The 22,814-nt window shown below is 43.1% G+C and overlaps 1 protein-coding gene across 1 annotated transcript; it reads left to right on the forward strand.

Moving 5' to 3' along the window:
• The first annotated feature begins 4,381 nt into the window (after positions 1-4,381).
• LOC139917697 (sodium-driven chloride bicarbonate exchanger-like) lies at positions 4,382-22,621 on the forward strand. The gene is made up of 21 exons (XM_071906873.2): positions 4,382-4,527; positions 5,148-5,336; positions 7,551-7,639; positions 7,960-8,117; positions 8,275-8,362; positions 9,297-9,443; positions 10,394-10,494; positions 12,196-12,370; positions 12,895-13,028; positions 13,263-13,508; positions 14,425-14,530; positions 15,409-15,570; positions 16,129-16,242; positions 16,636-16,797; positions 17,518-17,769; positions 18,198-18,266; positions 19,114-19,287; positions 19,375-19,497; positions 20,564-20,628; positions 20,993-21,103; positions 22,555-22,621. Exons 1-21 carry the CDS (start codon positions 4,473-4,475, stop codon positions 22,619-22,621), a joined length of 2,787 nt encoding a protein of 928 aa, XP_071762974.2. The 5' UTR covers positions 4,382-4,472.
• The last annotated feature ends 193 nt before the right edge of the window (positions 22,622-22,814 follow it).

Here is a 22,814-nt window from a genome sequence, read left to right on the forward strand (position 1 = left end):
TCAACAATCATACAGGGAGAAATCCATCATAGAAGAGGCAGGGAGACCAATTTCTCCACCGACAGAAGCCTCAATAGACCACAGTGCATTGCAGCCATAGGCATGTTGTGTTTTGAGTAAGGGGCGAAACTCTCGTTCTTAGTATCGAAACTGCTATCAGCTGCACGTAACCCACAGCTGAATGGAACAAGTTCAGGCACGTTTTCTGGGTGTTGCTGCAAGGCATTCTGGGAAATGTACCACCACTGGGTTCTCTTTCACAAATTCCCAGTCCACATACAGAAAGAAGGTTCCCACACACACACATAAACACACCCCTTGTCTTTTATTGTGTTCTCAACGTTTCAGTCAAGGATCATTCTCAGGACAAACACACCCATTATTGATTGAGTCTAGATTGGTCATCACTTGCACTTGTGAGGAGTGTGGAATGGATCTAGACAATCAAAAAATAGACTGTGTTGGGCTCAATTGAGCAACACAACACAGAAAAAAAAATATTTACAAATACACAAAATGTGTAAATGAATACCAAGATACCAATTTCAACAAATTACATAGGTAAAGCTGTTAGTAGGCCTACTTAAAGGGAAATAGTACTGGCAAAATATAAGAAATCAAAAGCAATAACGAACAAAAATGAACACATACACATACAAAAATCTGGTCAAAAGGTGAATTAAACTAGAACCACAATTTTTGCACTCCATTGTTACGTTATTTCCTGAAAGTATTTGTTGTTGCCGGGCAACGTTCACCTAGGCCGCCCACAGAGATGTCACTCTTTGATTGTGACACTCTGTGGGAGAGATAGCGCTTCCATCTCAAGGACCCCCATCCTCGGATGATGGTTGTTATAATGGTTGTCTCTCTGTCTGGTGCCGTGGTAACGCTGACACTGCGTCAGCACAGCGCAGGAGGGGGAAATCCTCTGATCCTCTCATTATTGCCCCTCCTCTCTCTCTTCACACTTGCACATCCACACACACTTTACTCCCTTGCAGATGCATGGGGAAAAGGAAAAGGGTCAGCATGATGTGACCTTTTTCTGTTGTGATTCCACAGAGATTAAAGCATTGTAGTGCACGCACGCACACACACACGCACACACACACACACGCACACACACACACACACACACACACACACACACACACACGCGCGCGCGCATGCGCGTGAGCACAGTCACACACCATTGCGTGTATTCAAGCGTTAAATGACTGAATGCCGCCGAGACATGGCGAAGTAAGAGAGGAGAAAGGAAAAGACACTCTGTGACATCAGCAGCAGCTCAGGCCTGGGGGAGGCGAGCTATTTTTGTAAAGACCTCCCCTCATCTCAGCTCGCAAACTTTAAAGCTCTATTGCTGTGTCCTTACGTTTTCCAAACTGGCATTACCCCAGCTGCCCTGTTGTTGCTGTCTGCTCCGATATGCTGTTTATTGTACAATTTGCAGTATTAGCAAAATCAGTCCCAACACCCTGCTTCTTTCCACTGCATTGGATACATAATTTACACGTTGCTAACTGTAATTTACTGTGGATGAATGCGTCTGCATCAGGACTTGCTTTCACAGCAGAGTAATATTTACTCCCAAACTGCAAATACATTTTGACATATAGTTCGTTTTCTCATTATATTTTCTGAGACCTCAATTAACCTCTCTCCTGGATTCCTGTTGATGGTGGTGATGGTGGGAGGCGGGGGGGTTTGGGTTTATTGTGAACGGGCCTATCCAAACGCAGTGACATCAGCGTTGTTGTGAGGTGATTCAGGGCGGTTCATGTTATGACTGCATTGCTGAAATCAGATTAGTGCGCCATGATGTGATTAATCATGTCTCAAAGCAAGTGAAAACAATTCAGGACACTCATTTGAGATATTTTCCCCTCAGGCTAAATATTGCTGACAAAATATATAGAGATATTGCTCACGGCAACTCTCACCCTCATAAACAGAATAAGCAGTTTTCTGTCTCACCCTGCACTTGAGCCAAGATTTAACTTTGTGGGTTGACACAAGGTTTCCCAAACATATCACAAACCTCCAAATAAATGGTCCAAATAAACGGCTCTCCAAATATTTTTTTTTGTTGTTACAGCAGATATTACTTGGTACAGAGTGATATACCTGTCTATACTGTAGATGGGGTGATAGCAGCAGTGGGGAGAATGAAACTTATGATCAAAACAATTATCCTTGTGCAATCTCTCATTGTAATATCCTCTAGTTAGTGAAATAGTAGGTAAACTAAAGCATTTCTCCTTTCCACTGGTGGTCCACAGACCCCACTTTGTGAACCACTGACCTACCAAAGTCCTGAGCCTCAGATTGCCCAGGGTATGGATCCATTTGGTGTTGCATTACGCTGGACGCTGTGCCCCCTCATATGGTGTAAGAGGCAGATGTAGAGAACAGGGTGTCCGGTAGTCTTGTCTGTGTCCGGCCACTGAGCCGAGGGCCGGCGGGAAGGAAGCAGCGGCCGGACAGCTCGACCGCAATGAAAGAGGAGAACGTCAGCTTGGATTATCTTCATGCTGACCCTGTGGACACACATGCTCACACACACGCTCATGCTCATGCACGCACTCACACAGAAACATAAGGGAAAATGAGAAGGGAAAGGCCTTGTGCGGATGTTGTATAATATCACTGCAGAATCCTTGTCTCATTACATATCCTCTATTGGTTTAACAAAATGACCCTGATCATTAAAATTAACACTCAATTTCAACATCCCCTAAGACGACAATTCCCTATTCCTAGTACGTTGACCTCTTGGAACATTGCATTGTGGGTATTGTAGAACCATGCACTACATCTTCCCCAGTTCACTGGCCAAAAACATTTTCTATGGAAATACTCCATAATATCCTAACTAAATCAAGTGCCTTTGCTTCGTATATGTCATACAATAATGCTTTGGGTATTAATACTAACTATAATTAACTTTATATACCATATATAGCAATTATCTAAATGCAGAGTTAACAAGTGCTTTAGAGGAAGACACAAAAACAAGAAAAGTACATAATGAGGAGATAAAAGAAGCATAAGCAAGAGAAAATACATTAAAAGAAGAATACAAATATAAAATGAAATCAGGTAAAAGAAAAGATGAGATTGTGAAAAGTGGGAAAGATCAAAAGCAATTACATAAAAAGTGTATAAAAGTGCGTTTTAAGAAAATATTTAAGATATTTAAGAGAATATTTAAGATCAGCCTGAGGAGCTGAGATATTAGATATTGAGTTTCATGGATTAATGTTGTCTCCATGTTGTCTGCAGGTCACCGCACACTCTACATCGGGGTTCACGTTCCCCTGGGCAGGAAGTCGCACCGACGTCACCGTCACCATGGACACAGACACAGGAAGAGGTCCAAGGAGAGGGACTCTGGGGCGGAAGATGGACGAGAATCCCCCTCGCACAGTAGGTCTCCAAGGTGTACTGAGACGAAATGTGGCAAGTTACACACGGTCGAACGATATTAGAAAGCAAGTAGAGCTGCATTTTCACGGAGGATCCTGATGTGTAGGAGTGCGCCACACAGAAAATCTCTTTCTCTTTTATTACCAAACCTCTTCTACCAATGTACATCACTGTCACCTACCTTAATGTTTCACATCTTTCCACTCCATTACATTTATTTGTTCCTTCTCTCCTCTTCTCTCCACACGCCCCTCCGCCTCGCCCTCTCGCTGCAGCAGACACGCCGGCCCAGAGGGTGCAGTTCCTCCTGGGGACAGAGGATGGTGACGAGGAGCACATCCCCCACGCCCTTTTCACCGAGCTGGATGAGATCTGCCTCAGGGAGGGAGAGGACGCCGAATGGAAAGAGACAGCCAGGTACACAGCTGCAGTCGGCCACATGGGCCGCTCCTCCACAGCAAGCTGTTCCCAGCTGTGCTGTTGTTCTTTGTTGCACCTGATAGGTTGATCCTGTTAGTGTGTGAATGCGATTTTTTCTTTTTTTTACCATGCTGCTATTGCTATGGCGCCATGCTCATCCAGAGAGACACTTAACTTTATACCATATGCTATCAAACTTCATCATGGTTTACAGCTGTTCTTTATTGAGCAGTATCTCATTACAAAAAGGAATAAAAACAAACTTAACCTCTGAATCTTCACACCTTGCTGCAAATTTTCACACAACTCCCACATTTCATGTGTTCAGAATGAACTACATGTCATCACCACAAAGAATCAGAGAAACAGAGAATCACAACTTGGTTTTGTGTTTACATCTCGTCTACAAATGCACATGTATCGTATCTGTGTGTTTTATGCATTTTTGTGGGGGTGTGTGTGCTTGCAAATCCATTGTATGTTTATTCATGTATTTTTTTTGTCTTTTGTGTAGGTGGCTGAAGTTTGAGGAGGATGTGGAGGACGGTGGGGAGCGGTGGAGTAAGCCCTACGTAGCCACGCTTTCCCTACACAGTCTGTTTGAGCTTCGCAGCTGCATCATGAACGGCACGGTGATGCTGGACATGAGGGCCAACTCTCTGGAGGAGATCGCAGGTAGAGGTCCCGGGCTGGGCCGGCGTCCTGTGGTCCTGTATAGGTCAATGGGTAGAGCTACAGTATGTCTCTCCCGGTCCCTCTCTATGCCTGTTAGCGTTATAAAGATTGATTCTTACTGTGTCACATCCTGGTGGGGCAGAGACCAGATATGTAAAAGTCAATATAGCTAACATTTGAATTTGGTTCACTGGCAATCAATAATTTCAGGGATGGGGACGGCTTTTATACTCTGTCACTATGCTTTTCCTGTTTTGCCTTGCCCTTTCATATATATCCATAGACTTAGAATGGGATTGTTTGACCTGGTTCGGGAAGGAATAATGCAACCGTATTTTATCTGGGATATTTTTGGAGAAAGGAAAGAGAGCGTGTATCTGGTTGGGTAAAAAAATTGCGCTGCTGGGGAGATCTGGTGAACTTAACCTGGTTTTGGGTGATTTAATCGGCAGCAGTGGGTGGGTTTTTGTTGGAATAATCAGCTTAGCATCACTGGCTTCTACACAGGGACAGACGTTACCGAGGGTAAAGCCTCTGTGAGTTTGAAGTGAATTGTTCGAAGACGGTCAGCAGTAAATGTCTAAACCTGCATTTGTGTCTTTGTGTGTTGTGTTCCTCAGAGATGGTCCTGGATCAGCACGAGCTGTCGGGCCCAGTGGGTCAGGATGCCAGGAAGAGGATCCGCGAGGCCCTGCTCAAACAGCACCACCACCAGAACCATAAGAAGCTGGCCAACCGCATCCCCATCGTACGCTCCTTCGCTGATATTGGCAAGAAGCAGTCCGAGCCCCACTCTATGGACAAGAATGGTGAGCGAATGGTCCGAAGACACACACACACACACACACACACACACACACACACACACCAGTCTGTCCAATTGCCCAGCTGTGGTCTTGTCCACATCTTGTATTCCTCTCTACTTTTTTCCATGGTGGCCATACACTTTATTGTATGTAAATATCTTATTATTTGCAATTTTGTAAATCCTTTGCATGCTTTTTTCAGTGTCAAGTTTCTTGTGCCCATTTGTGACTTGCTGTTTTACTGCTGTTTGATATCTCCTTTTTCTCCTCTTGTTTGTGTTTCTCCATGTTTGTACGTATGTGTTTGTCCTTGTCTAACATGTGCTTTGTGTGTGCGTGTGCGTGTATGTGTGCGTGCGTGTGTGTGCGTGTATGTGCCATTCACTTATCCAGTAAATGGCATCCTCTATCATAGCATAAAATCTCCCGGCCATTCGTCTAAGAAAACAGTCCCTGAGAACGCCCCACCCAGAAAGGTCTTTTCCTGTGCGGCGTGGCCGCGGTGTGTGTGTTGCCCATCATGCGTGTCCACCCCTCCGTCACCTTTGAGCCCCTCCAAGAGCCGTGGCCACTTGTCCCCAGACACGCCCCTTGGCGAAACCAAGACCAAACGTCTTAGTTTCCATCAGGCGGTAGCGCAAGGCTACTCTCCCATCCCACAGCAAGACACAGAACAGGAAATCTGTACAGGCAACTAGACAGGACTAAACTGATGCTAAACACTAAAAGTAGTGGTAGTAGTGGTAATTGTATAGAATAGTATAGATTATGAGGGGAGAGTATCATCATGAGGAGTCAGAAATGGAGTTACCATACATGTGCGGTGAGGTATTCAAAACTATATGGCCAATCTTTTTTATCACAGAAAAATACTTCTCGCAGTCAAGAACCTTGTTTGCTTCAATTATAAGGTTATACTGCATTCCAAAAGGCTTAAATACAACTAAATAAAAATTTGGAAGAACACACTAAGGCTTCAAGTAGATTCTCACTTGTTACATTTATTTAAAGCCACAAAACCAGCCACCACCCAACGGTTTGACCGCAGTCTTCTTCAGGATTGTGCTGGTGTAAATAAATGTAAAGAGTGAGAATCTACTCTGAAGCCTTAGTGTGTTCTTCCAATCTTAGATTTAGCAATCTATTTTATCAAACGTGGGCAGAGAGAAGAGAAATCCTCTGCATTCTTAGATTCATGCAGCTTTGATTTTTGCAAAGCTTGCAGTCAAGAAGACCTTCAAGGCGTTCTCTCATGAATGTAAATGTTAAAGTGTAGCAATAAAATGAAAACTGCATGGCTCAAAGTATGCAGAGGTTTTCTCTGCAGAATCATTTTACACAGGTAAACTGGGCATGTGTCGTTTCCCCAATTTCCATGATGATACTCTCCGCTTTATGTCATTCTCAACAGTCTGTTCAATCGCTAGAGCGATCATAGGGGCTTTATGACTCCGATTCTAAACTGATAACAGTCACTAATCACTAATGATGACAGCTAACTGCCTCATAATCATAACATAACTTAATAACACGAAACGTAATCTCCATTCAGTTGCCTTCAGGATCCTTATTTTATGGTAGTATCACACCCTCACTAAAACAGCTGGTCTTTTTGAGCAAGCCACATTTCTTAATGGGGAATACTGTAAGTCCCTACAAATGCTGTGATTTGCTCAAACAGCTGCACTGGTGCATTCACATCACAAAATGCTCGGGATTGAGGTTTTAAAGGAGCAATCTTTTACTTTCTTAACTCTCGTTACAACATTAAAATTCATTGAAGAAACCATTTATTCAAACCAGTCATCAGTGGATATATTTTAATCTGAAATGAAAGTTAAAGATTGCACCTCACTGAGATATAAGCTTACAAAACTGGTCTTCTGAGAAAGATTGAGCCTAATATTTGACTAAAATCATAATCTCCAATGCACCCAATTCTAATGATCTGAGTATTAAGCTTCATCAGAGACCAGGTACACTCTGAAAAAAGGTACAATATTGTATCTTTTGTCACTGGGGCTGAACCTTTTTGCCCAAAAAAGGTGCAGCGCAAATAACAAAATGGTCCACTGTTGTATCTTCTTTTTCAGAGAATGTAACTGTACCCTGCAGTTGTTCACTGTAGACCTTTGTCTTTGTGTGGGAAAGTGCTGTTGTGATAGGATGAGCCTCAGTGAGATTGACATGATGTTGGTTTTCTGCTCTGCCCGCCAGGCCAAACGGTCTCACCCCAGTCCCAGCCAGCTAACAATGAGGGCAAACAGGACGTTAGCCGAGAAAACAGCGCTGTCGACTTCAGCAAGGTGAGCGCCCGGACCCACCGCTGATCTGCTGTTTGTCTATGGGTACCGATAGCTGGACACACAACTAGCGCTGTATATTTAACCAAGGTAGGGTTACGTGTGAAATGGTCACCGCGAGCCTCTTGTTCTGGGAAACTGGATGGAATTTAACAGGAGTAAAGATTGTGTTCTTTAGTTGAGTGGTTCATCAAGTTCAGATACAGCCATCATTTGGGATTATTATTTACTTACCTCTTCAAACGCTACTGTGACATAACATCTCTTTGACCAGTGGATACACTTGCATTAATGCTGACATCAGTATGTGTTTTGTCTCACAGATTGACCTCCACTTCATGAAGAAGATCCCTCCTGGTGCCGAGGCGTCCAATGTCCTGGTGGGGGAGCTGGAATTCCTAGAGCGCCCTGTGGTGGCCTTTGTCCGCCTGGCGCCTGCTGTGCTGCTCAACGGCCTGGCTGAGGTTCCCATCACCACCAGGTTATACACCAAATGCAGGAAACCCCCCCTGCCCCCCTCTCTCACTCTCTCTCTTTGTATCCTGTATCAAGTCTGGTTAGGTGAGAATATTCTCTAAATGCCTCAAGAGGAAAGTGTTTGACTTTGACCCAAAATGGCTGTCCTCTGTGTTGCACAGGTTTCTTTTCATCCTGCTCGGCCCCCTGGGAAAAGGCCCGCAGTACCACGAAATCGGCCGGTCCATCGCTACACTGATGACTGACGAGGTGAGGTCTGAGCCCAGGAGTATCCACGTTAAAACCCCGGTTTTGGTGTGAAGGCCATTCCCTAAAAATAGGCTGCAACCATTATTTTTCGAAAGAGAGGGCATTTTTGCCTTTATTAGGTAGATAGAATCCCTACCAGCTCCGGGGCTGCTGTTCTTCAGCTGACCCTGGGAGTTTCTTTTTATCACATAAAACCCCCTACAGGATTGTCTGTTTCCCACGGTGCAGTGCAGAGCCAGTGTTGCTGACCATCATTAGAGCCAGATGTCGTCTTTTTCACTTTTACATCCCAGCGCTCCTCTGGGATGTATCAAAATAGAAGCATATGGATGTCAAATTACTTCATCATATGTGGGAAGGAATCGTACCTCTGTTTTTGAACCAGTCGGTATGCATAATCCAACACTAATGTGCTATTAACATATGGAATACTACAGTATAATCATATTCTGTATACAATATACCCGTTAAGCTCTTATCCCAATTATGAGAAACAAATACCTGAGATAGAGATTTGCTGAGAAACTGGGGCGTGTATACACTTCATCCCATTTGGTATTGTTTTTGTGGTCTGTGTAAATTCACTTTGTATGATAATATTCTGAATATTTTGTCTACTCATTTATGGGGATGGGGATAATTCTTTGTGGGATATGAAATACATAATAAAGAGCTTATGCTGGATAAGCCCTTACTGTAGCTGGAATACTATATGCAAGGAAATGCAGTCGATGATTTATTAATGCAAAAGAATGGAACAGACTCTTAAAGCAATAATTAATAAACATGAAACTATATTTACGACAGATGTATTTTTATTAGATTTAATACGCAACCTCCGTGAAGATTCACACAGGACACATCACTGTAAAGCTGCATTTTCTAAGTATGTTTCTGAAGTCTTATTGAATGTCTCTCCTCACCTCCTCCACAGGTTTTCCATGATGTGGCGTACAAGGCCAAGGACAGGAATGACCTGGTGGCAGGTATTGATGAGTTCCTGGACCAGGTGACAGTCCTGCCCCCTGGGGAGTGGGACCCCTCCATCAGAATAGAGCCGCCTAAAAACGTGCCCTCTCAGGTAACTCCCTATGTACAGAAAAGACAAAAAAGTCTCTTTATCTTATTTTGTTCTCTGGCACAGTGTTTAGACACTGTGTACTGCTTGATATTGGTTGCTTGTAATGCTAGAAATTTAGGATAAATTGGGTAAATTATTGAAGGGGTCAGCATCGTTTCTGCCACTCAAAGGGCTCAGCCACATATTTGACCATTGAAAAGGCTTTTTAGAATTTGATTCTTTGTATATTGTCATTGTTGGATGAAACCTTCTCAAAATTAATTGGAAAAACTAAAACATGCATGGTCATTAAAGCTGAAAATAAGGCTGTTTTTCTTGGTTCCTGAAAAGTTGACATTTTGGAGATATGAGCTTTTCACCGGACAACAGCGATATATTACTGCTTTGCCTTTGATTCCATCCTGCTACATATTTTTTTGCTGAGAAACAGTGAAACATCTGCGTACTCCTCTAATCTCAACTGTGTTGTACTTTGCGCTTTGATGGCGCTCCCGGGGGTTCTGCTCTCAATCCTCTCCAAAACATTTGTTGTTTTTCCTCCATTAGTTATTTTGGTCTGTGACGACTTTACAGCTGAAAGGCGATCGGCCATCTTGTTGCGGAGAGTAATTCTGTTATCCGACAGAAAGCTGACCCAGATGATTGAAAAAGTACTGAGGTTGTTTTAGGACTTCATTCCATTTGTGATGAGAATCCTTTGGTAAATACCATACCATTATGCAATTAGATTGTTATAATGCTATTGAATTGTGCCACAATCAGAAATAAATGGCATAAGAGATCAATCATTTGGCATTTATGCTTGGTTAAATGTCACAAGATTACGTATAACATCTTGTGTCTGCAAATGTTTGAGTCAGTGGAGCATTAAGCGCAACTGACGGCAGTTGTTGTCCTCAAAACGACGACCGCCGACCGACAGCTAACTGACAGTGATCTTAACCACACAGGAAAAGCGGAAGGTTCCCCCTGTTCCCAACGGAGTGACAGATCTTGGAGAGGCAGAGGACCATGGAGGCCACGGGGGTCCTGAGCTACAGCGCACTGGGAAGTAGGTGTTTGTGTGAGAGAGAGAGAGAAAGCGTGCAACCTTCGGCATTACTCGCGTGATCTACAGCCCTGAGCTGTCGGAGCGCTTCTTCGTCCCCCGTCTCCCTGTCGCCTGTTTGCCACCCCTGCTAGTCGCCTCTCTGTCCCCAAACTATAAATCCAGCTCTCTTAAGAAGCAGACTGCCCTAATGGCTCATTACCATTCCTCACACTTCAACTCCACAAACACCTTTCATTATAAGGCTAGAATCAGCCAAGCATACTGTCCCACATAAATTTACATGCTTCAATATTGCAGTGTCGTTATATTATTTAAGAACACAGAGACATGTGAGTGTACTGGCTGACAAATAATGCACAAAGTGCTCCTCACAGTCATTGCTTTCACTGGATTCATTTGCTATAATGAAATGAAATGCATTTTGTTTAATCACGACACATAACAGTATTATCACTGTGTGTTGTCTGTTTGCAACGTCTCACTTCATTTCTCCAGCTTTCCTCATCATCCTCATCATGTCACCAATGATAATCACGGGGCAATTACTGTGCTCAGAAATATAATCTTCAAACCATTATCATCAGTAAATAAGCAGTTGGTTTCACTTCATTCACTCACGTTCATTCAGAACAAAAGAGCCATGATGAGGCTATAGCAGTGGCTCCCAACTTATTTTACTTGCAACATGAACCTAAAACCTCAAAGCGAAGAGATGCCCATGATCCCCTGACGACGGCGCACATCAATAGAATTGAGACATCAAATAAAATGTTAATTTTCAAGCTGTTAATTAATTTGAGGGAGCAAAGAGGCAGTACATATTCATTATTTGACAAGGCAAAAATTCAGATTTGCCAGAAGGATTAAAGATAATATATTTGATTGTAGAAATGGATCATCAAAAATCATCTCACAACCACTAGGAGGTTCCCAAAGCCGGGCTTGAGACAATGGGAGTGTAACAGGGTGCAGAGGGGTTATTTATATCTCAGGGACAGTGGTTTCATAGCAGAGTGAGTGATGCGCTGCTGGTGAGCTCCGGTATGCTGCGGTAGGCTCTTATCCCGGCTCAGATTGGCTGGAAGCCCAGTCTCAGTTATCATCATCTCCCTACCCCCCCCCATCCCCCCCGGGACGTGGCATCGCTGCCTACCACTCAGACTGAAATAAGCATAGAGTCCCGCCCTCTGTTGCCATAGCAACCACCTCCAGCTAGTTCGCCATGGTCCCGGCTTGCTGCGGCAGGAGAGCCTGCTCTCTGGCCGACAGTCATACAAAGAGAGACGCATGGATGGACAAATACACACACACACACATACAGTGCTGTACTAGTGCTGCCATGCACACACACTGTACATGCTTACTGACGTGAAATTAAGATGTAGTAAATATTCCTATCGGAGTGTATCTCTCTGCTTCTTTCATTATTAATGTCAGTTAAGGGAATTTTTGTGTGTGTGTTTGTATTTTTGTGAGAGAGAGAGAGAGAGAGAGAGAGTGTGTTGTGCTGTGTTGCTTCACAGGTGTGTGTGTGTGTTTGATCTTTGCAAGTCAACTTTGGATGTCTTTCTATGTGATGGATGCCTCTCTCTTTCTCTGTGTGTGTATGTGTCGTTGTGTATGCGTATGCGTATACCGTATGTGTTCACTTGCACATTATTTTCTCATAGAGTCATAGTCATAAAGAGTATTTCCCCACAGGTTTTTTGGAGGTTTTGTCCTGGACATCAAGCGGAAGGCTCCTCACTACATTTCCGACTACACAGATGCCATCAGTCTGCAGTGTCTGGCCTCCTTCCTCTTCCTCTACTGCGCCTGCATGTCCCCCGTCATCACCTTCGGGGGACTGCTGGGGGAGGCCACAGAGGGGCGTGTGGTAAGAAACCACCATCTTCATTGCTCCAAATTTAGGTTTTGTCTGAAGTTATTGTACTGCAGCTGTTCCTTCCATGGAAACATATTTATGACAGTAGCTTTATACTGTTTAGGAAGATATAACTTAGAACACAGGCTCTTTTTCAACAACATCCTGCATCACACTGACAGTTACATACATTCAGAAAATGAATGAACACACTTTCCCTTCCCATATTTTCCCAGCCAGTTCAGGATTCAATGTTCTGTCAAGCCTGCTTCACTAATTTCTAGTCTTCCGCCAGCTGTCTGCATAGAACCTAGATTCTGTTACACCTGATGTTGTTGTACATGCGTAGCACGCACTGTCTTTTTACAATGACATTTATTGATGAACTGTGATAAGAGAAATTGAGAGAAGTTGAAATATTGCCTAGAACGTCAGATAAAACGTCAGATAAAATCAGCCCAACACTCGCTGAACACTATATTCAAAGCAACATGTGATTGACTGGAAAATAAGAGCGTTATTTCCTTGGTTTCCAGAGTGCTATTGAGTCCCTGTTTGGGGCGTCCATGACTGGTATAGCCTACTCTCTGTTTGCTGGGCAGCCGCTCACCATATTGGGCAGCACAGGGCCTGTGCTCGTCTTTGAGAAGATCCTCTTCAAGTTCTGCAAGTATGTTTCTCCCTTTGTGATTCAATTTTAAAACTACTATTACCTTGTTGATATGCATTTTTGCCTGCTTTTAGGTGCAAGAATGTGTGCCTTTGCTTACCTGTCTGAGAGTCGATGGTGGATGTGTGTCGGTCAATGTGCATGCGCTTGTGTGTGCTTCAATAGGGATGTCATATCTAATTATCTAACCTTGCCTTCCACTCTTCTGTGTGTGTGTCCTGTCCTCTCTCTCAGGGAGTACGGCCTCTCCTACCTCTCCCTGAGGGCCTGTATCGGCCTCTGGACGGCCTTCCTGTGTCTCCTGCTGGTGGCTACGGACGCCAGCTCGCTTGTCTGTTACATCACACGCTTCACTGAGGAGGCCTTTGCCGCCCTGATCTGTATCATCTTCATCTACGAAGCCCTGGAGAAGCTGCTCCACCTGGGGGAGCACTACCCCATCAACAAAAACAATAACCTTCAGAAACTCACACAGTACTCGTAAGTGCTTTTTGAATTCATATTTGATAAGGCAAGATGGCTAAGAATACGTTTTTATGACTGGTGACCTGGGACTGGAAAATCTTCTCTCTGACACAAGCATCTGTTAAAGATTCATAGTTATGTTTCCAGCTTGCAAAGGATTTGCAAACTGCTATTATCTTTGGTCCCCTATGTCATGGATTCTTTTATTTTATTTCATCAGACCACAAATCTCAATTTGATAAGATTGTGTATTAAGGAACCCCATTGAAGAAGATTTTTGTTGTTAGACATGAGTTGAAATTCCCAGTTTCCACTTTACCAACCACTGCTCTAAATCAGCAGCACTGTTGTTGTTTTTGTTGTTGCGGCATGTAATTTACAGTATTGCATGCGCATGTATGAGCAGATTTGCATGCACGTGCCAAAGGGACTAGTGTTTGCCTCACCATGAAAGGGCAGATGGTGCAGTACTGTAGACACTATCCAGTGTTTCAGTAATGGATTTTGCTTTATGGTGAATAATCCCACGTTGTCTGTGTTTCAAGAGCATTACCGCAGCACATAAGCTGGCCGTGTCAATACGCAGTCAGGCTAGGAGTTTCTCTTGTGTGGGTTTTCTGTGCTTGTGTAGTGGACAGCAGGGGACGCTGACATTTAGAGTTTAGTAAAATGCCATCAGAAAATGTTTTTCATTATCCTGGAAGTGGTGTATCACAATCTAATTAATCTCCTAGTGGTACAGGATGTAGAGTAGACTGGAACAGTTTGTGGGTAAGCGATTGTTGCTAATTGTTAAATTGACCCTCAAACGTTCAAAAGTTTCAGGCAAAGTGTGTACAGTGAGGAGGTATGCGTTGTGTTTGTATTCTTCGTGTACTTAAGGTCGTATGTGTGTATCCATGCCTGCGTGTGTGTGTGCTCCCCTCCATAGGTGTGCATGTGTGGAGCCCCGGGACCCCAGCAACGAGACTCTGCGGTACTGGGAGGAGAGAAACATCACGGCCTCCCAGGTCAACTGGACCATGCTGGAGGTCAATGTAAGGAGCCCTAGACATGTGCAGGGAACCAGCAAAAATACATAGGATGCATAAAAACAGGGGTTATCTATGGCTTAGAGATACATAGGCGGAACAGGCTTTCTCAGTTCAGCTAGACTTCTAATCTGAAGAAGTGTTGCTCTGGATCTGTAAGCTGTAAAGACTTCAGAAACATCAGCCAAGTTGTGATCCCGAGGAGAGGAGAAGGGAGGATAACACACGAGACAAATAGAAGAAAAGTGTTAACATGAGATGGCATATTAGCTCACCTACAATTGCTTATCCATGTAGGAAACAAGATACATCGAGTGTTAAGGATATTGTTTACAGTCTCTAGCGGTGTGTTGCGTCTCCCTTCGTCCACACTTTGCTTTATCAAGTAGCAGCTAAAGACTACGGGGGGATTAGGAACATGTGGGCAGGATTTCACAGGATTTAGCTGTGCAGAATCAGCATGGAGAGGCGCTGTGACGGGTGGATTCTCCCACTGTCAGCCGTAAGTAAGTCATGCCACTGGAAGCGTGCTGTGTCACTCCTACACAATGCTCGTTAGGCATTCGGCGGCAAATATTTTGGGAGGGAAGGTCATGCGAGGGTGCAAACACCTCTGCAAAGTCACAGACACACAGATACTAATTATACTGCATGCTCGGAGAATCCATGAGCATGAGGTAGCAGCTAATCTGGTAGAAGTGATATGTTATGAAAAGCAATAACGAATGTACCTGAGGAAGAGTAAGTGGCAGCAAACACTTTGGTAGTCGGACTTTACAGATTCGTCATTGCCATCCACTATAATCATTATTATCCTCATCCTCCTCATCATCGCCATCATCATCATCATCATCATCATCATCATGTCTTTCCGGTGCCTGCAGGACTGTGAGATGCTGCATGGGGAGTTTGAGGGCAGCGCCTGCGGCCCCCACGGCCCCTACATCCCCGACGTCCTCTTCTGGTGCGTGGTCCTCTTCTTTTCCACCGTCTTCATGTCCGCCTTCCTCAAGGAGTTCAAGACTAGCCGCTACTTCCCCACCAAGGTCCGTGTCCCACACAGGCTCACGTTCTCACATACACACCCTTTCTCTCTCTCACTTTTTCTCTTTCTATCGACCTCTCTGTCTTTTTAAAGTGCAGTAGTTGTACGTTTTAAAGTGCCTGTTTGACATTGTCTCTAGGTGCATGGTAGTGGCCATATTGACTGTGCTGCTTTAATTTTACAGTAGTCAATCTAATTGTTATTTTGTCACGTGACTGTGAAATTAAATTGAAATTGATCTGCCTGCCAAGTATGGTTTTCTCTCTGTCTGTGACATTTTAAGAAGAAACTTGATTATGCTGCCATCTATTGGGTGTTTCATCTGAAATAGCAAAGAATCCTGCAGTCTGTGTGGCCATTCTATTTGAGCAATTTCTATGATTTATCATTGAGAGGACACTCATGAGCTGCTTGATGTGTGGTGTGATGCTGACACACCAATCTATAGTATACCAACGCCTCCTTGTGGTGGTGAAGGAGTACTACACTGTAGTCTGACTGGCATTTGGATGAAATGTGGATTTTGCCTGAAGAACATGTCTGTTTGTTCCCTCTGAAGGTGCGGGCCATCATCAGTGACTTTGCTGTCTTCATCACCATCCTGACTATGGTTTTGGTAGATTATGCCCTGGGCATCCCCTCACCAAAGCTACAGGTCCCCAGCAATTTCAAAGTAAGTCCAAATGAAAGCCTCCATTCCACAAGGCTTCTGTATATATCCACTTTGTATAAAACGATACATGACCTCAAGTTCTTTTAATATTCCAAAGTACAAATACTTGCATCCTCTAAAATGTAACTAATTTATAATCAAAGATCTTAAAATAGTTAATAAGTTAAGAAGTAAGATACATCTACGACAAGAATGAGATTGCTTGATTAAGATTTGATATGAGCCAATGTTTGTTATTATTGCAAGAAATTGTGTACTTTACATTGATTAAAAGAGCTGATATATTTCCGATATTTTAATCTAAAGTGTCCTTGTTTAATTTCCTTACATTCAATTTGGAAACACAGCGATCCCTGTCATCCTACTCACCACCTTCCTTTTTGCTCTCCCCAGCCAACCAGAGATGACCGTGGCTGGGTTATAAACCCAGTGGGGCCCAACCCCTGGTGGACCACCATCGTCACCTTCCTCCCTGCTCTGCTCTGCACCATCCTCATCTTCATGGACCAGCAGATCACGGCTGTCATTATCAACAGGAAGGAGCACAAACTGAAGGTGCTTTTTTAAAATCCTCCTTGAAATCCTAGCCACAAAAATAATGGGATTAAAGCTTCTTTTAAGAACAGCGGCTTCGTAATTACGCCCTTTCAATTACCTATTTTTTAGTGATGTAAGGAATTGGCTGTAAATAGAATAGAGTTCAACCTGTGCTACAGTGCTACAGTGTTTATGAAATTAGCTACAGAATGAAGGCCAAATTGGTCCTCTTCTTCCTCTACCTCTTGTGATTCTTCTTCTTCATCCTCTACCTCTTGTGATTCTTCTTCTTCATCCTCTACCTCTTGTGATTCTTCTTCTTCTTCCTCCTCTACCTCTTGTAATTCTTCTTCTTCTTCCTCCTCTACCGCTTGTGATTCTTCTTCTTCCTCTACCTCTTGTGATTCTTCTTCTTCTTCTTCCGCTACTTCTTGTGATTCTTCTTCTTCTTCTTCATCCTCTACCTCTTGTGATTCTTCATCTTCCTCTGCCTCTTGTGATTCTTCTAAGATGAAACACATATTATGCCATATTAGTAGTAGTATATCCACCCTGCTGAAGTGTCCTTGAGCAAGACACTGAATCCCTATCAGCTCGAGGGTCGCTGTTGTGTAGCTGACCCTGACCTTCCTGAAGGGGGACCAGCAAAAAAAGAAAGCTTCCCTACGGGATCAATAAAGTACCACATTATCATTATTACTACTCTAAACACCAGTGTCCCTTGTCTGGCTCGTGCAGAAAGGCTGTGGCTACCACCTGGACCTGTTTGTGGTGGGGGTGATGCTGGGCGTGTGCTCGGTGATGGGCCTGCCGTGGTTCGTGGCGGCCACCGTTCTCTCCATCTCCCACGTGAACAGCCTGAAGCTGGAGTCCGAGTGCTCGGCCCCCGGAGAGCAGCCCAAGTTCCTGGGGATCCGAGAGCAGCGCTTCACCGGCCTCATGATCTTCACCCTGATGGGCTGCTCCGTCTTCATGACCTCCGTGCTAAAGGTCAGGGGTCAAAGGTCATGTCGTGGAGGAACGACGACACACAAACCACTCACATCCTAATCAGTAACAAATGTTTGAGCGGATTTAGCACCTGCATCTGTATTTCATGTCTAAAAACTTGTTTAATTCATGTACATCACAATTATCTTCAAGAATGCCTAATTACAGCTTAATATCTGCACACTGATATTAAACTGGATGATGTTGTGCTGCTGGGAGTGGCATTACATAGGTCAATACATTTAGTGCCAGACTCAATTTAGTGTTTTCTCTTATGACTGATCACTTACCTGACACTATCTGACTTCTCCTGATGCTGTAAACTCCACCCATCTAGTACATCTTGGGAGGTTAAAACAAACACTAAGAATTATTTGCAAATAGTTTTTGTCTCATGCCTGATGTTGAATATCTTTCTCTGTCTCCAGTTCATCCCCATGCCAGTGCTGTACGGAGTGTTTTTATACATGGGGGCTTCCTCACTCAGAGGCATTCAGGTGAGCTCTTAAGACTAGAAGAAGTAGTAGCGGTAGTAGTAGTCACAGTAATAGAAGCACTAGTAGTAGTAGTAGTAGTAGTAGTAGTAGTAGTAGTAGTAGTAGTAGCAGCAGTAGTAGTAGTCACAGTAATAGAAGCACTAGTAGTAGTAGTAGTAGTAGTAGTAGTAGTAGTAGTAGTAATATTAGTTGCAGTTATAGTAGCACAAAAGATGATTCATTATATCAATTACAAATAGTAAGTAATGCACTACACTATTGAGCAATGTGAATAATCATATTCATATGTACCTCCAAATTTGATATCTGATTCAGCTAAAATAATTTGGGTGATTTATCTGTATCTGTTTCATAGATATATTTCAGTTTATTCAACAGTTTGTTTTAAAGCTCAATGGGAAACAAATGTGCCATAATGAGGCGCTCTCTTTCCCCTCACGCAGCCTCATGCTGTTGATATTAGCTGGATGCTGTCCAAGAACTGTGCACTGTACTTGTAGTTACTGAAGTCCTTCCACATGTACAGATGACAGATACAGTCGATATTGAACACCCACTTTTTGCTGCATGCTTGCTAAAAAGCTGCTGAACATTGGCTCAATCCCCAAAAAGAATCTATTTGAAAATGTTTCTCTTTTTTTAAGCCACTGGAAGTTAGAAGGAATGGTTTCAAAACTAGTTGGTTGAGAGACACTACAGTTTTGTGTAACAAAACATGAATGTTTCTACTGCATAACATTCAAGTAAGTATTTTTATTAGCAGTACTAACCCAGGATAAATGCTTTTAGTGAGACTCGTACAATGGCTACCACTGTAAATGATCCACGGCTGTCTGTGTCCATACAGTTCTTTGACCGTCTGAGGCTGTTCGGCATGCCGGCAAAGCATCAGCCAGACTTCATCTACCTTCGTCACGTCCCGCTGAGGAAGGTGCACCTCTTCACCATCATCCAGCTCACCTGCCTGGCCCTGCTCTGGATCATCAAGACCTCAAAGGCTGCCATTGTCTTCCCTATGATGGTAAGCTGTGTGTGTGTGTGTTAGTGTGTGTGCCTGCATGTTTTGTGCACATGTGTGGTTAATATCTGTCCGTTTGTGGTGCTCCAGGTCTTGGCCCTGGTGTTCATTCGTAAGCTGCTTGACTTCATCTTCACCAAGAGAGAACTGAGCTGGCTGGACGACCTGATGCCTGAATGGAAGAAGAAGAAACTAGAAGATGCAGAGCAAGAGGTACAGAAATAGATCAACATTAGGCTGATTGCCATATTGCAATCATTGGGTGGCGTTAACCCAAGTTAACAAAGACAGAATATAAAAATATGTAAATACAAAAATGCAAAAATACAAAACACAAGTCACTCCAAATTAGGGAAATAAACACACAAAATGAAAAGCATGCAAAACCCATACAAAATAAAGTCACTCCAAGTTAAGGAAATAACACAAAATGAAAAGAAAAAAAAGAAAAGAAAAAGTAGCCACCTTACATTATTATCATAGTAGTTTAATCCTAAAACTAACCCTAACCCTAAGGCGGACAAAAAGTTCAACCCAGTTGAACTTTTTCTGGATTCATCACCATCCGTTTAACCAATCAGAGGCATTCCTACATTTGTTTTGGAAAAAATAGCAGCGATCACAGAAACAACGGTACGACCAAAACAAAGATAAAACGGAGAAAGCCTGGTATAACGTTGGGATGACTGTAGGTTTTCCAGGTCAGTTTCTTATTTAATTCATACGGTATAGTCTGCGTCTTCTTTTTTCTTGTGATACCGTTATGAGCAAAGCTGTATTTCTGCCTCTCCCACCTTGTCAATGTTCCAAAAAAGCCCAACGGACAGAAATCTATCCGTCAATAATTCTGTCTGTTTTCCGACGGATCAGTACAGCCGCAGCTTAACCCTAACCCTAACCCTGACCCTTCTCTCCCTGCAACAACCAGTGTGTCCATCAACAGCCAAGTGTCCTTGAGCAAGACACTGAACCTCAGTGTAAATCGCTCTGCATCAGAGCATCAGCTGAGTGCCTAAATGTAACGGGGAAGGCACATCTGAGCTCTATTGATGAACATATAACAGGCTGTCTGCTCTAGCTTAGTTGGTTGACTAGGTTTCACATCAGCATGACCAAAAGGTTAATGCATAAAGAGGCAGTCACAAAGATGACAGCTTTGCTTGTGCACTTTTTGTTTTTTTCCCCACATCTTTCAGTTTTCACCACTGCAGCAGTAATGTTGCTATCTCTGTAGTGTCTTTTCAGATTCTTTATGAGTTGTATTTTTCTCTCTCTTCAGGAAGAGCACAGCATTATTGCAGAAGAAGAAGGCATTGTACAAATGCCACTGGAGGGACACTTCAAGTAAGTCATTTTAATCAGTATGGTATTGGTATTTTGAGTGTCCAACAAAGTCCCCATGGCAGCCATTTTTAACTTATATCACAGAGTGGGAAATTCTACCTGGAAGATATATATGTAAAACTAGTTTTACTTGCAATGACGTGTTCTAACCATACTGATAATTCCCATAAAACAAGCCTAGGTGCTTTGTTGGTTGCTGTTCCAGTTATCAATCTTTCTTCTTTTTCTGTCTCCTCTGTTATATTCTTATACATGTACACTACTTTGGAGAAAACCTTCCAGACAGTTCCCATTCTCTAAAGTAGCAGACTTTGGATTGCTAGTTCCACTGACGACACACGTCTTCTCTCTAATGTGTCTGAAGGAGTGACCCTGCCACAGTGAACATCACTGATGAGATGTCCAAAGGCTCTTTCGGCAGTGTGTGGAAGAGCGTCAACCCCGAGAGCACTAAGAAGGAGCCCAGCGCTAAAAGGTCAGCTTCTTTCACCACGCCACTCTCAGATATCCAAATAAATATCATCGATAGATCAGATGATCTGAACAGCAAATACTGCATAGAAATCCCCTTACCTTTTATTATTAGTTTGTCTGTCTGTCAGCAGGATAGCTCAAAAACCTATGATTTTGATAAAATTTGGTGGACAGATAGGCCTTGGGCAAAGCAACAACTGATTAGTTTTTGATGGTGATCTTTGCCTTTAGACATTTAACGTTTTTAGCCATATGAAACTAACAGAGATAGAGACTTATTTCCAAACCATAAGGGTATGTTTGCAGGGTCAAGGGACCATTTTCACAAGTCATAGGAATGATGCTTTGGGATGTAACCGCAATTTGGGGAATGGTTCAGCGTTGGCAGAAGTTTGCACTGTACCTTCTAGTTAGTTATTGGACCATTTGCTTTTGACATAAATCATATTATTTTCCAGGAAACCAAGGAGCTAGTATGTTTAGATGAAAGGGATTTTCTAAGAGCAGCTCTTCCCTCACAAATTTCCCACAGAATCTGTAGTCTAACATAGTGTCTCCTACCTGCCTCTCTCATTCCACTCCAACCCTAAGCTCCCCCTCCTAACCTCTCAGAAGCTGAGATCCCAAAGGTAAGTCGCTCCCAAATCCCCCGTCGGCATGGAGAGTCTTGTCCTGTGTCTTCTGTTTGCTGCTACCGACCGTTTATTGTTGCATGTGCTGATGGTAAAATGGTGTTGATCTGTGCTGCAAGTTATGATTCGGTGCTGGGACTAGACTCTAAATTCACATATGCACATGCAGTATCTAAGCACTAGTCTTTTGTGTCGGATTGGTATGAATAAATGGAATGATGCTCTTGTGGATTGCAACACAGCATGGCCTGGATGTGCATGTTACTGCCAGGTTTTTTATGGTGCAACACTGCACTACACACTTTGCATGTTGTAAAAGTTGTAAAATTAATAGCACTATATCTCACTATAAGACATTGAATTGCGAGGCACTTAAGGTTTATGAGACATATTTGCATGCTATGTAATCTGGATTTATAAAGCTTTACATTTCTGTCCAATACACCTCTCAGTTGGCCAACTGTTGGACAATGCACAATACACTTGACTGTTAGATTCACTTTTTATTGAGGAATATAAAGTAAAAAAAAAAAAAGCCATTCCTGGTATCCGAGACTTTTCCAAATTTTCACAACAATTTACAATTTTCAGAGCAATTATCCCAAGCATAGAAGGAAAAAAAAACAGAGGAATACCCTAATGTTCCCCTCATTTCTACAGACTCACTTTTTAAAGATCAATCCCAATACAGAAAAACAAACACAACAATACATGAATTGCATGAACTTGTTTCAAGTGCTTCCGCTGGTCAACTCAGTGCTAAATGTCTGTTCCCTTTCTGACATTTTGCTCGGCTTCTTTTCCCGCGCAGCTTTTCCAGTGGCGGCGAGAAGCGACACAAGCGGAGGAGACACGAGAAGAGCTTGGACCGGGAGACAAGTTTGTGATGACACGTACTGGCTGTGCCACTGTGCTGTCAATCAAAAAATAGATCAAAAAACTATACCGTGCCACACTCGACCACCTTTGTACTGTGCTACACTGTGCGTTTTTGTCATGTAAGTCTGTGTGCAAGTTGTGTAAAAAAAAAAAAAAAGAAAAATTTGTTAGAAACAGTATTAACACGAGGAACCGAGAAAC

The sequence above is a fragment of the Centroberyx gerrardi genome, chromosome 21, assembly GCF_048128805.1.
Source record: "Centroberyx gerrardi isolate f3 chromosome 21, fCenGer3.hap1.cur.20231027, whole genome shotgun sequence".
Lineage (NCBI taxonomy): Eukaryota > Metazoa > Chordata > Actinopteri > Beryciformes > Berycidae > Centroberyx > Centroberyx gerrardi.

What these genes read in the sequence shown, in the direction of transcription:
- LOC139917697 (XM_071906873.2), top strand. Translation starts at nt 4,473, where the DNA reads ATGAACGGCACGGTGATGCTGGACATGAGGGCCAACTCTCTGGAGGAG. An exon ending in CCACTCTATGGACAAGAATG is followed by an intron (nt 5,337 to 7,550) that starts GTGAGCGAATGG and finishes TCTGCCCGCCAG; the next exon opens with GCCAAACGGTCTCACCCCAG. An exon ending in CCACTGGAGGGACACTTCAA is followed by an intron (nt 20,629 to 20,992) that starts GTAAGTCATTTT and finishes ATGTGTCTGAAG; the next exon opens with GAGTGACCCTGCCACAGTGA.